Source organism: Myxocyprinus asiaticus, chromosome 25, assembly GCF_019703515.2.
Source record: "Myxocyprinus asiaticus isolate MX2 ecotype Aquarium Trade chromosome 25, UBuf_Myxa_2, whole genome shotgun sequence".
Classification (NCBI taxonomy): domain Eukaryota; kingdom Metazoa; phylum Chordata; class Actinopteri; order Cypriniformes; family Catostomidae; genus Myxocyprinus; species Myxocyprinus asiaticus.
This window is the reverse complement of record NC_059368.1, coordinates 3,164,405-3,177,407: the sequence shown is the minus strand read 5'-3', so window position 1 is coordinate 3,177,407 and position 13,003 is coordinate 3,164,405. Positions and strand designations below refer to the sequence as shown.

The following is a 13,003-nucleotide window of genomic DNA, read 5'->3' as shown; positions in this document are numbered from 1 at the left end:
CCTCAATCCGGGTGGCGGAGGATGAATCCCAGTTGCCTCCGCGTCTGAGACCGTCAATCCGTGCATCTTATCATGTGACTTGTTGAGCGTGTTGCCACGGAGACATGGTGCGTGTTTGGAGGCTTCACGCCATCCATCGCGGCAACCACACACAACTCGCCACGCGCCCCGCCGAGAACGAACCACATTATAGCAACCACGAGGAGGTTTCCCCATGTGACTTTACCCTCCCTAGCAACCGGGCCAATTTGGTTGCTTAGGAGACCTGGCTGGAGTCACTCAGCACACCCTGGGATTCGAACTAGCGAACTCCAGGGGTGGTAGCCAGCGTCTTTACCACTGTGCTACCCAGGCCCCCTAAGTAAAGTATTCTTGTTTGAAGTATATTTGATTTTTATTTGATTTTTATTTTTTACTGAAAAAAACAAATAGTTGGAGTAAGAGTATTGTTGTCTTTGTCTTCTTGTGTTTCTTTGTGTCTTTGTGTGTGTTGGTTTATCTGTCCCCGGAGCGACCACATGTGTGTGGCTGTTAGGCTGATAAGAGTGCGAAATAAAGATGACAAACAATAATGAAAATGAACTTGACACAATCATAATTAAATTAATGAGAATAAATGAGTTTTGAATGATTGCAGCCTCACAAACACTTGTCTATTGACACCAGTGTGTAATGTAATGTAATAACCCAAATAATACAATAGAGTAAATCTACAATGAATCAAAAATATCAGTTTAAGGGAGAGAGAGAGAGAAAGAAATACTGATGTGTTTGATTTATAAGTTCATAAGATTTCTCCTGTTGTAGCTCCTGTCTCTAAAAACATAAAGGAACAATTCACCCAAAAATGAAAATTCTGTCATGTTGTTCCAAACCCACATGCCGTTCTTCTGTGGAACACAAAATATGTGTTCTTGGTAATCCTGTATCTTTACTAAAACTTAAATTAGCGATTGCTTTGACAACATGGTCATATTGCATACTGACTGTTGCCACAGAATGACTCCAAACCACATCGAAAGAAAGATTCTAGAGGTCTCTTCAGAGTATGAATGGTAAATACTCAAGTATACTGTGTCTCTGTGTTAAAGCGTCCATGTCAGACGAACAGATAAAGTTGGGACAGAAGCTGCGTTTCACCCCATAGAGGAGTACATGGCACACGTGGAGGAACAGTTCCAGTATATATCTCAGCGCGTCCATGTGGATAAAAAACGAGTATATCTGGCCACCGACGACCCCTCGCTGTTACAGGAAGCTAGAACCAAGTGAGTTATGAGTTATTACAGTTCATTCATGTCTTGTTGAAAGTATATTTTATTCTACTATATTTCTGCGGTTTTACATTTTATTGTAAATTGCTATTATTATTGAATATAGTTATCTGTGCCTTATTGTTTTCAAGTGTTTGGTTTTCTTTTTTGTTTTGGTTAGTTTTTTGTTTTGTTTGGTTTGGTTTAGTTTGTTTTTATTTGTTGTTGTTTGTTTTGTTGGTTCGGTTTGTTTTGTTTTGTTTTTTTGTGCTCTGTATTGCTTTTTGTTTTTGTTTTTATTTGTTGTTGTTTGTTGGTTTGTTTTGTTTTGTTTTTTTGTGCTCTGTATTGCTTGTTTTTGTTTTGTTGTTTTAGTTTTTTAGTTTTTTGTTTTTTTTATTGTTTTTATTTGTTTTTATTTGTTGTTGTTTGTTGGTTTGGTTTGTTTTGGGGGTTTTTTGTGCTCTGTATTGCTTTGTTTTGTTGTTTTTGTTTTTATTTTGTTTTTTCTTAGCTTTTTTTTTTGATTAGTTTTGTTTTATGTTGTTTGTTTGTGCTCTTGTTTAGTTTGTTTTTTCTTTGTTTTTTTTGTGTGTGTTGTTTTGGTTTTGTTTGTTTTTTGTGTGTTTTGTTTTGGTTTTGTTGAAATTTGCATTTGCAGGCTGTTCCAGAAAATAGTGACATTTTAAGTTAGTTGTTCATTAGTATATCTCAATACATGTTAGTATAACATCTTTAATTGGTTGCATCTAATGTACACACTTTAATGTTGTAAACATGATTATTTAATGCTCTGTGTGTATCTCAGGTACACTGACTATGAGTTCATCAGTGATAACTCCATCTCTTGGTCAGCGAGTCTGCACAACCGTTACACAGAGAATTCTCTCCGAGGCGTCATACTTGACATCCACTTCCTGTCGCAGACTGACTTCCTGGTTTGCACATTTTCCTCACAGGTACGAGATGCTGTACAAGAACATCTGTATTTGCTAAAGAGACTGATCCAGAAAGCTTTCTTTTAAAATTCTGCTTATTAATGGGTCCTCCACCCAAAAATGCTAATTCTGTAATTTCCTTCCTGTCATTTCCCTCCATTTCTTTCCCCCCTGTCAGGTGTGCCGTGTGGCTTACGAAATCATGCAGACTCTTCACCCGGACGCCTCATCTTTCTTCCGTTCTTTGGATGATATTTACTACTTCGGTGGACAGAACGCACACAACCAAATCGCCATCTACCCGCACGAGCCCCGCGCAGCCGACGATATCCCGCTGGAGCCCGGAGACGTCATCGGTGTCGCAGGAAACCACTGGGACGGATACTCCAAAGGGGTCAACCGTAAACTGGCCCGCACAGGCCTCTACCCGTCCTACAAAGTCAAGGAGAAGATTGAGACGGTGAAATACCCCACTTACCCCGAAGCGGACAAGCTGCTGAGCTTATAGAAAACAAATGAGACACGGACGAATAAACTTACAGAGGCTCGCCTGATAAAAGGGACACTTCTTTTACTCGAATCGGACTGAGGTTTGTATAAATTGCATAATGATTTCATTGACTGCTGTGAAACTCAAGAGTCACAACAGAGCGTTTGCCTGGAAAGGGTATTGACGCTCAGATCGGCAGCAAATTAACTACTGATTTTGTAATTATTTGAAGTGTTTTTTTATATTATCTTCCTTTGTATGGGAGAACCTCACAAAACCTGTCAAGAACATGTCCAGGTCATATTTCGCCTCAAAATCAACAGAAAATCTGATATAGTATATATGTATTAGGCACGAGATCAAGAATTTTAAGTGTCGATCATCAGACATTTTTCCAGATGATTATCGATTTATATCTGCATTTTTTCAGATATAAATAAGGCTAATTGTTGCACAATAGAGCGCAACAGTGCCCGCCCACTAATTCAGCCGTATTGGTTCCGGAAGTAATTTTCCCATTCATTTCTTCCATAGACTTTTCATAAAATCCTTCATAAAAGAGTTGTAAGCCATGAACCAAACCAACCAGCTCTGAGGTAAATCACAACTTCACAAACTTTGTTTTGAGGCAAAAACGTACAAAAAGACAACGGTACAAGACTGTTCTTACCGTCATTCACAAGGGCACGGACTACAATCCCATGAAGCATTGCAAATGAAGTCATTGTGTAAAAAAATGATGGGAATATATAAAACTATTGATTTTATGTTATTGATTATAAGTATAGAAACAAAATTGTGCATTTATATGAAAATATTCTGATATGGTTAATTAGATAAGTAGTTTAAGGGTGAAGAGACACCGACTCGATTATGTCATTCACAGTGCGTCATGGGAGTGGGCAGTCGCTTCTGGTCTTATTTTGCAGGCTCCGTTGGCCGCAGTTCTCTGATTGGTGAAGCTTTCTCTGCTGGAACATGGGTAATGTAGTTGTTTACCGTGAATTCCATTATCAGACACGATTTTTATACAATGAAGTTGAAATAACGCTTCAACAGTATCATGTACCATCCAAGAACAACCTCGTAGCTCACGGTAGGTCTGCCTCTAAAGGTTTATAAGTTATCATTGAAAATTAATTTGTCTATGGGATAAATTAATGGGATTTCTACTTCTGGAACCAAACTGTTGCGCTCTATAGTCTTTGTCTCTTCACACATATTTCTCAACACAACTTTGGTAAAGTGTGAGTGGCAGGGAAGATTAAAGGGGGTCACACACCGGACGTCTCTGGTGGAAAACATGGCACGTTCTAAAATTCGAAACAATTATTTTCTATGAAGGTTTGCACCACTGGCACCTCTATTTTAATTGTTCAGGTTTTGCAGTTACATCATACACTAACCTGCAAACTCATCAACGTCTCTTTGTTCACTTTTGAAGTTTTGTGTGTATGGTGACAAGATTAACAACTTTGGACTGCCACCTGCACTGCATCGACTCGTCCTGTGCTTTGTCCTACCCGTGACCGGCTTCAGTATTAAGTACAGTAAATGTTATGTCACCCCCTTGTGGTCTCCCAAAGCTATTACACCAGACTATATTAAATGTAAGTCAAACTGACTGTGACTTGGAAAGCACAAATTAGGCTTCCAATTTAAATGTCGGCTAATGTTAATAAACTGATGCCTCAAAAAAGTATCGAGAAAATAACATGCTGGTCAATAATCGATGCAGCGATATTTTATGATGTTCCAGTAAAATACAATGTTTTATTAAAATCAGCATAAATTAAACCAACCATGAAGTATACATTTTTTTTTTTTTCACATAATATTTTTTTTTTTCTTATAACAGGAATGAGGACAATATTTTTTTTATGCATTAATGATAATTTTGGAGGAAAATGGGTTTAATTCTAATTAAAATAATGTCACAATGCAAGAAATATTCCATTTAATCAGATTTTACATCTACTCACCTCAAAATAAAAAAAAATATATGGGGGAAGTGACTCAATCAAGCCCACCCAAAACTCAATTTAACATTTTTCTTATAGAAATGTTAACAGCCTTCCTCTAAAATAAGTATTAAATCAAAGATGAGTCTCTCATCCAAACACTCATGTTTTGTCATAAACTGACCAAATTAAGTTACTTTATTTAACTGCAAATGTGAAAAGTCTGGAGTGGGCTTACAAGGAACATGTGAACCATTTAAGCCCACATGTGTTCATAATAAGCCCACTATGCTTTTAAAAATGTAAATGCTTCACATTTCACTAAATAAACACCTCAATTTTTAGGTTTAGACCTCAGACATCATAACCAGTAAATGAAATATTTAATTTCTGAATCTGTAAGTCAGTATCGTTTTTTTCTTTGCATATTCATTTTCTCCCTGCAGTGAAAATAGAAAATAGATTAATGAAAATTAATTCAGTTTTACGGGAGTTTTAGTGGGTTATTTGCTGAGTGGGATTATTAGGAACAATATGGTCCAGTGGAAAATAAACCTAAATAATTTAAAGTCAAGATAAACACACATTTTTTTCCACAAATAAAAAAAAAAACACTATTTTACAATGTAGAGCATATTTGTTACTGGTGTTCAAACAAATGAAATAATGATTCTGCTTTTGAGCTGTGAGCAAACAGGATTTTCAAAGGCACTGTTTCTTATAAACCCACATGAAAGGAAAGTTATATTTCTGGATTATAATTACACACAGAGCACTAAATCTTGTTTGAGATTTATTTTAATTTAATGTGGTTATCAGCTGTTTTTATTCTTTTTCTTTCTTTTACTGCATCTGTCTTTGTGAGCATCACTCAGGCAGTGTCCTGCACGAACTCCAGATACAAAGTACCTATTTTTTTTTTTTTAATCATTCCTTGCCCAGTTTGTCCATCTGACTCCAGAAAAACTCATTTTTTGAGGTTTTACAAAAACAGTGAAGTTTTGGAGCACACATTTGTCAGTGGTAGCACATGATAAATGTGTGCATTTCCTCTGCACAACCATTTTTTCTCTTGCTTTGTCTTTTTTATATTTCAAAATAAAACAGTAAGGTAGCTTATATGGTACGTGGTCTTAATTGGGTCTTTTCCTCTATGTGTGTGCGTGTGTGTGTGTGTGTGTGTGTGTGTGTAGGTTATATAAAAAAAATTATATTTAGCATTTTTTTATTTTTTATTGTAACATGATTTTTATTTTAATTTAAACACATTTTCCTCCTAAATTATCATTAACGGCAAATAAATATCCTCATTACTGTAAAATGAAAAAAATATATATTGTGTATACATCATGGTTGGTTTAATTTATGCTGATTTTAATAAAACATTGTATTTTACTGTATTACATTAATGAGAATTTATTGAGAATCATCACTGAGAATAATTAATTAATATATAATTATATACTGTATATAATGAGAATAACATCATAATGCAAAATATCTTAAAGGTCCCAAAAAAGGCTTCATTTTCTTGATGCAAAATATAATTACTTCTTTCCTTTCCTTTGATTTTGGGGTAAAATATGAGTCAGACATTTACTTCACTATGGCTTTCCTTTCATTGTGTTTATTAGTTTGTCGTGTCTGTTCACTTGTCGTCTTATCTGCCTAATTTCACTCCATCATGCTGTCTCAAGTGTGTGTGTGTGTGTGTGTGTGTGTGTGTGTGTGTGTGTGTGTGTGTGTGTGTGTGTGTGTGTGTGTGTGTGTGTGTGTGTGTGTGTGTGTGTAAGATTTTATGTGTGTTCACACAAACTGTTTGTTTTATTTAAGGTGCATCCAAGATAATGCCTGAAGTGAAGGGAAAATATTTGCCAAACATAGATTTTAACTCTTAATTTTATCTTAAATTCAAGACGTTCACGTGGAATTTAACAAATGCACAAACATATTACCCAACAGTCTCCATTACTGAAATAGACTATCCATTAATCCATCACATTTGGCTGTTTTACAAATAAAAAAATCAACATTTTCATAATACACTGTATTTTTTATCACGATCACAATCAGTGCACGTTATAACAAAGAACACAAAGTTTGCATTTATAATCTTTTATCAAAATGTAACAACAAAATATTAAATGACTTTCCATTTTGTCTGACATCACCTGCACCATGCAGGCTGTTGGGTAGTTTTAACCACTGGTTAAAATATCTATTTGTGCATCATTTCAGGCTACTGTTATTGGTAATGAAGCCTTGCCACAAGTTCAAGCAGTAATTTAATGCCAGTTCTCAATAGATAAAATCAAGTCCCGCCCTACCCACTCATAAATAATACTACGGAAATAAAATGGGTTTTGAATGCCGTTTCATGTTTACTTTAATGTAGAAATTTTAAAAAATACATATTTTAAGAACATACTACTTTAATGTTCTCACCAGTTTGTAACAGGTAAAGGATGGGCAAGGAGGAGGCGGGAACCGGCTGTCTAAGGTTCAATGTCAAACTCAACATAAAACAAGCATAAACACACACACATGCAGCGTGGCCGCGTGTGTCTCTCTCTCTCGAACTGGAGTCTCCGGCTCCCCTTTATCTCGCTCTCCTGCTGATTCAGCGCCGACCGTGTACTCTCACGGCCTGGCCACACCCTCACCCTCCTCTTCGTCACACTCCTCCCCCACCCAATTCAGGCCGGGGCGCCACCGGACTGACCTACTACCCCACCCCACCCCCCCATCTCTGGAGGGGTGACACTGCCCTTCTGGCTGTTCCGTCAGCCGGTGGTCCATCCCACCTCCCGGGAACCTGGGGGAGAGACAGAGGGAAGGTATGGGGAGAGGGAAAGGGCGAGTGAGAGACACACAGAGAGAGAGAGAAAACTTGCTTGCCAGTTCCCGGACACGCTGTCGCCTGGTCCTCAACCGCTCCTCCACCCTCTGGTTGATGACAGCTCGCTCCTCCCCCAGTGGATGGCAGCAAGCCCTCCAACCCCTGGTGCATGGAACCGCTCCTCCCCTTCTAAGCGGCCGGCAGCGAATCCTCCATCCCCAGGCAGACGGCCGCGGCTGCTCCCCGGTGGATGGCAATGGTGAGGACTCCGCGACAGTTTCGGCACCACTGTAACAGGTAAATGATGGGCAAGGAGGAGGCGGGTATCAGCTGAACAGTAAACATAATGTTTAATGTCAAATTCAACATAAACAAACATAAACACACACACACGCAGTGTGACCACGTGCGTCTCTCTCTCAAACTGGAGTCTCCAGCTCCCCTTTTTCTCACTCTCCCGCTGATCATCTGATTCAGCGCTGGCCGTGCACCCTCACGGCCCTGCCAAGCCCTCCTCCTCATCACACTCCTCCCTCACCCAATTGAGGCCGGGGCACCACTGGACTGACCTACTACCCCACCCCCACCCCATCTCTGGAGGGGAGACGCTGCGCTGCCCTTCCGGCCGTTCCGTCAGCCGGTGATCCATCCCACCTCCCGGGAACCTGGGGGAGAGACGAGGGGAGGCATGGGGAGAGGGAAAGGGCGAGTGAGAGAGACACAGAGAGAGAGAGAAAACTTGCTCACCATTTCCCGGACATGCTGGCGCCCGGTCCTCAACCGCTCCTCCACCCTCTGGTTGATGACAGCTCGCTCCTCCCCCGGTGGATGGCAGCAAGCCCTCCAACACCTGGTGGATGGAACCACTCCTCCCCTTCTCTCGGAGGCCGGCAGCGAATCCTCCATCCCCAGGCAGACAGCCGCGGCTGCTCCCCGGTGGATGGCAACGGTGAGGACTCCGCAACAGTTTTGGCACCACTGTAACAGGTAAATGATGGGCAAGGAGGAGGCGGGAATCAGCTGAACACTAAACGTAATGTTTAATGTCAAATTCAACATAAAACAAACATAAACAAACACACACACATGCAGCGTGGCGCGTGCATCTCTCTCTCAAACTGGAGTCTCCAGCTTCCCTTTATCTCACTCTCCTGCTGATCAGCTGATTCAGCGCCGGCTTGTACTCTCACGGCCCGGCCACGCCCTCCTCCTCATTACACAGTTTTATAGTAAAATATTATTTTGAAGTATGATTTCGAAGATTACAAAGTGTCTTGTGGAAATTAATTGAACCATTTTGGGTTTAATATTCAATGTGGTTGAGTGTACTCGTAGAAACTGAGCAAAAACGATAGCCGATGTTAAACCCCAGGAATTAACGTTATGCTATTGAAACATACAGTATGTAGGAAAACTACTGGTCTGCCAATTGTGGCCATTACAAATGAAAATGTTCTTTATCCAGTGGTACAATTTGTATCTGAAAGCAAACCTAACTGAACATTCTTTTATTATTTAGATGGACAATATTTTGCATTTGTCAGTTTACTTACTGCTGTTCAACTCTCAAATGAACTCCGAGTTTAACTTTTTTTGGAAGAAGAAAAAACATGTTCTTTGTCTGCGTGAAGTTTTTCAGATTTTTTGTTTTAGGGTGTTGTCTTTATAAAGCCACTGTTCAATTAAAGTGCAGAAATCGGATTGGATTGGTTTACTTCAAAGCTGATTGTACAGTTGTGGGTCTGCAGGCTTTTACACAGAGTTGTTCAATGGATCTTTTCATCAAACTACCCCCCACATCCCTCAAAGGAAATGTCATGATCAAAGTTCAGGTTTAATGTTGCTGCATAATGTTCCTTCCTCGTACCAGTGACCTGTGTTCACCAGAAAACCTAGCAAGTGAATAAAATAGATTCTAGGTTAAATTAAATTTCAGATCTACAGTATGTGCAGCATTTGTGGCATAATGTCCAAAATAATTTTGACTCGTACCTCAGCTTGCAAAAACAATGGAAAAACATGTACACTAAATTAGTGCACTTACAATGGACATAATGGGTCAAGTGTACCATTTAGCAGAATGTTAAGCTTGTATTTTTGTTACAGCTCATACATGAATTATTCTATAAAAATCTGAGTGGTGTAGGAGCTGTAAGGTGTCAAAATTGTCCTTTTGAGGTGGAACTTCTTTTCTATGCAGATTCATTTCTGGTTATGTTGCCAGAGTAATGCCAGTGGATGTAAACTATGCTTTACAGATAGTTATGTCATGTTCCTTTCTGGTATCACTGCTCAGCTATCATGTGAATATTACTGGCTTTACACAAGGAAGGATTAATGTTTATTTTATTTTACAAAATTAAGGTTTCTGTGGTAATCAGCAGCCTTCTACAGATGCTAGCTTGTATTGAACTGAAGTGGAGCGCAACATTCTGATTCTGGAATTAAAATCCAATTCATTTGTCCGTAGGTGAATTGACTTAACCATAACTTAGAAACCTTTAAAGACTGACCTACGGTGGGCTCTGAGGTTGTTAATCGATGGTATTTATTTGTGTTGAAGCCATCAGTCCACGTTATTTCAACTTTTTTAAAAATCGTTTTCAATAGTGGAATTCTTGGTGAAGAACTACTCTACCCATGGTCCTGAAGGAAAACAATCCACCAATCGGAGAATCACGGCTAACAAAATGCGCCAAAAGAGCCCTGCAGCGACCGCACGCTTCCATGATGCACTGCGATTGATTCAATCGAGTGTCTGTCCCTACACTCTCTAACTACTTAGATACTGTATATATCTGATTATTTAGCAATATACCTTAAATATACTGATTCTGTACTTATCAACGATTTTAAATCAGTAGTTTTATGTTTTCCCGTTGTTTTTAATTGAATTACGTAATTCGCAATGCTTCGCGGTATTATAGTTCATTCCCTCAAAGACATTTAAGCACACAGTCTTGTACCTTTGTATTTTTGTCCGATTTATTCAAATACGTTTTTGCTTAAAATCAAAGTTTATAAAGTTACAATTTACCTCTGAGCTGGTTGGTTTGGTTCATAGATTACAACTCTTACAACTTTTTTTTTTTTTTTTTTTTTTTTGGAAGAACTGTAATAAATCCTTATGGTGAATGAATGTGAAAAAGACTTCCAGAACCAATATGTCGGAAAAAGTGAGCACCGTTGCATTCTGTAGTCCTTAAAGGGATAGTTCACCCAAAAATGAAAATTCTCTCATCATTTACTCACCCTCATGCCATCCCAGATGTGTATGACTTTCTTCTGCAGAACACAAATTAAGATTTTTAGAAGAACATTTTTAGCCCTGTAGGTCCATACAATCCAAGTAAATGGTGGCCAGAACTTTTAAGCTCCAAAAAGCACGTAAAGACAGCATAAAAGTAATCCATACAACTAGTGGTTAAATACATGTCTTTTGAAACTATATTATAGGTGTTCGTGAGAAACAGGTCAAACTTTAAGTCAATTTTTACTATAAATTCTCCTATCTGCTCAGGTGGAGATAAGCATAAAGAATGTGAATTGCTTAAAACAAGAGAAGAATGTGAGTGAAAGTGGAGACTTATTGTAAAAAAGGACTTAAATATTGAGCTGTTTCTTACCCACACCTATCATATCACTTCTGAAGACATGGATTGATTAAACCACTGGAGTCTTATGGATCACTTTTATGTTTCCTTTATGTGCTTTTTGGAGCTTCAAAGTTCTGGTCACCATTCACTTGCATTGTATGGACCTACAGAGCTGAGATATTCTTCAAAAAACTTTCATTTGTGTTCTGCAGAATAAAACGTCATACACATCTGGGATGGCATGAGGGTAAATTATGAGAAAATTTTCATTTTTGGGTGAACTATCCTATTATTTGTTTTTTAATAAGTAAATTCATCTAGCTTTTACCAACCATATTTCAACCATCAGATCCTACTATCTCTCTACTCTGGGCATCACAGGAACTGTGCTTGGCTGGTTTAAATCCAATCTCATTCAAAGTAGCCTGGAGAGGTGTACAAGTCACATCAGCTACTTACTGGGGTACCTCAGGGCTCAGTGCTTAGGCCACTTCTCTTCTCTATATACAGTACACAACATCACTGGGACCCATCATTCAAGCGCATGGGTTCTCTTACCACTGCTATGCCGATGACACACAGCTCTACTTGTCTTTCCAGCCCAGTGACACCACGGTGACTGTTCGAATCTCTGCCTGTTTGGCAGAGATCTCATTCCTGGATGAAGAAACACCACCTGCCACATAACCCAGCGAAGACTGAGCTCCTCATCTTTCCAGCCAACCCTTCTGTATACACAACATAATATCACCATTCAGCTGGGTGCAACTACAGTAACACCTTCCAAAACTGTCAGAAATCTAGGGGTAACCATTGATAACCAACTCAATTTCACAGACCACACCTCAAAGACTGCAAGATCATGTAGATTTGCACTCTACAACATCAGGAAGATAAGACCCTTCCTCTCTGAACATGCCACACAACTTCTTGTTCAGTCACTTGTCATAACTAGACTGGACTACTGTAACGCTCTCATTGCAGGCCTCTCTGCATGCGCAATTAAACCCCTGCAAATGATCCAGAATGCAGCAGCACGTCTGGTCTTTAATGAACCAAAGAGAGCGCATGTTACATCACTCCTTGTCTCTCTCCGCTGGCTGCCGGTTGATGCACATATCAAATTCAAGGCTCTCATGCTGGCATACAGAACAGTCACTGGGTCTGCTCCAGCATACCTAAAATCATTTCTGCAGAGCTACGCACCCACTAGAAGCTTGCGGTCAGCTAAGGAACGTCGCCTTGTTGTACCAACACAAAGAGGCACCAAAACACTTTCCCGGACTTTTGGTTTCACTGTACCTCGTTAGTGGAATGACCTTCCCAACTCCATCCGTGAAGCTGACTCACTTTCTGTCTTCAAAAAACAGCTAAAACACATATTTTCCATGAGAACTTAACCATGCACTCATTAAAAAATAAAAAAAATTATAATTTAAAAAAATTTGATATATCCATGTTGCACTCTAATCTGTCTTGGATACTTCTATTCTGATGCAAGTAAAACGTTGTAGTACAGCACTTTTCGTACCACTATCTCCTTAAGATGATTCGCTTATGATGTATTCCTCTTTTGTTAGTCACTTTGTATAAAAGGGTCTGCCAAATGAATAAATGTAAATGTAAAATGTGCTGAAATGCAAGCACAGATTAAAAAGAGACAGAGAGAGATATGTGATAAAACCTCACAGGTTTTTTTCATTTTTACTGGAGGGCACTTCAATTAAAAGCCATTTAATACTGCTGTGATTCCCTGTGAACAGTTGTTCCAAAGTGACATTAGTTTGGTTAATTATTTTGTTAATTGGCTACCAATCCCTCTCATGGCAAGTGTGGAGATTCTATCTGGCAACTGTTGCACCTTCCATTTATGTAGAGGCTGAGGTTTTTCACCATTGGGAGAAACCCATATAGGTTTGGAACAAC

At 39.1% G+C, this 13,003-nt stretch overlaps 1 protein-coding gene across 3 annotated transcripts in view; it reads left to right on the top strand.

The window, feature by feature from the left end:
* LOC127415546 (alpha-(1,6)-fucosyltransferase-like) overlaps positions 1 to 12,663 on the top strand; it is a 95,940-nt gene extending 83,277 nt beyond the window's left edge. For 2 of the 3 annotated variants that reach the window (XM_051654321.1, XM_051654322.1), the window contains 3 exons: positions 1,092 to 1,268; positions 2,062 to 2,212; positions 2,370 to 4,434. In XM_051654321.1, coding sequence (XP_051510281.1) covers positions 1,092 to 1,268; positions 2,062 to 2,212; positions 2,370 to 2,699 — 658 coding nt within the window. In that variant the 3' untranslated portion in view covers positions 2,700 to 4,434. Of the gene's footprint in view, positions 1 to 1,091; positions 1,269 to 2,061; positions 2,213 to 2,369; positions 4,435 to 11,677 lie in introns of those variants that run through there. The other variant, XR_007892963.1, reaches the window with a different exon arrangement.
* Positions 12,664 to 13,003: the final 340 nt, after the last annotated feature.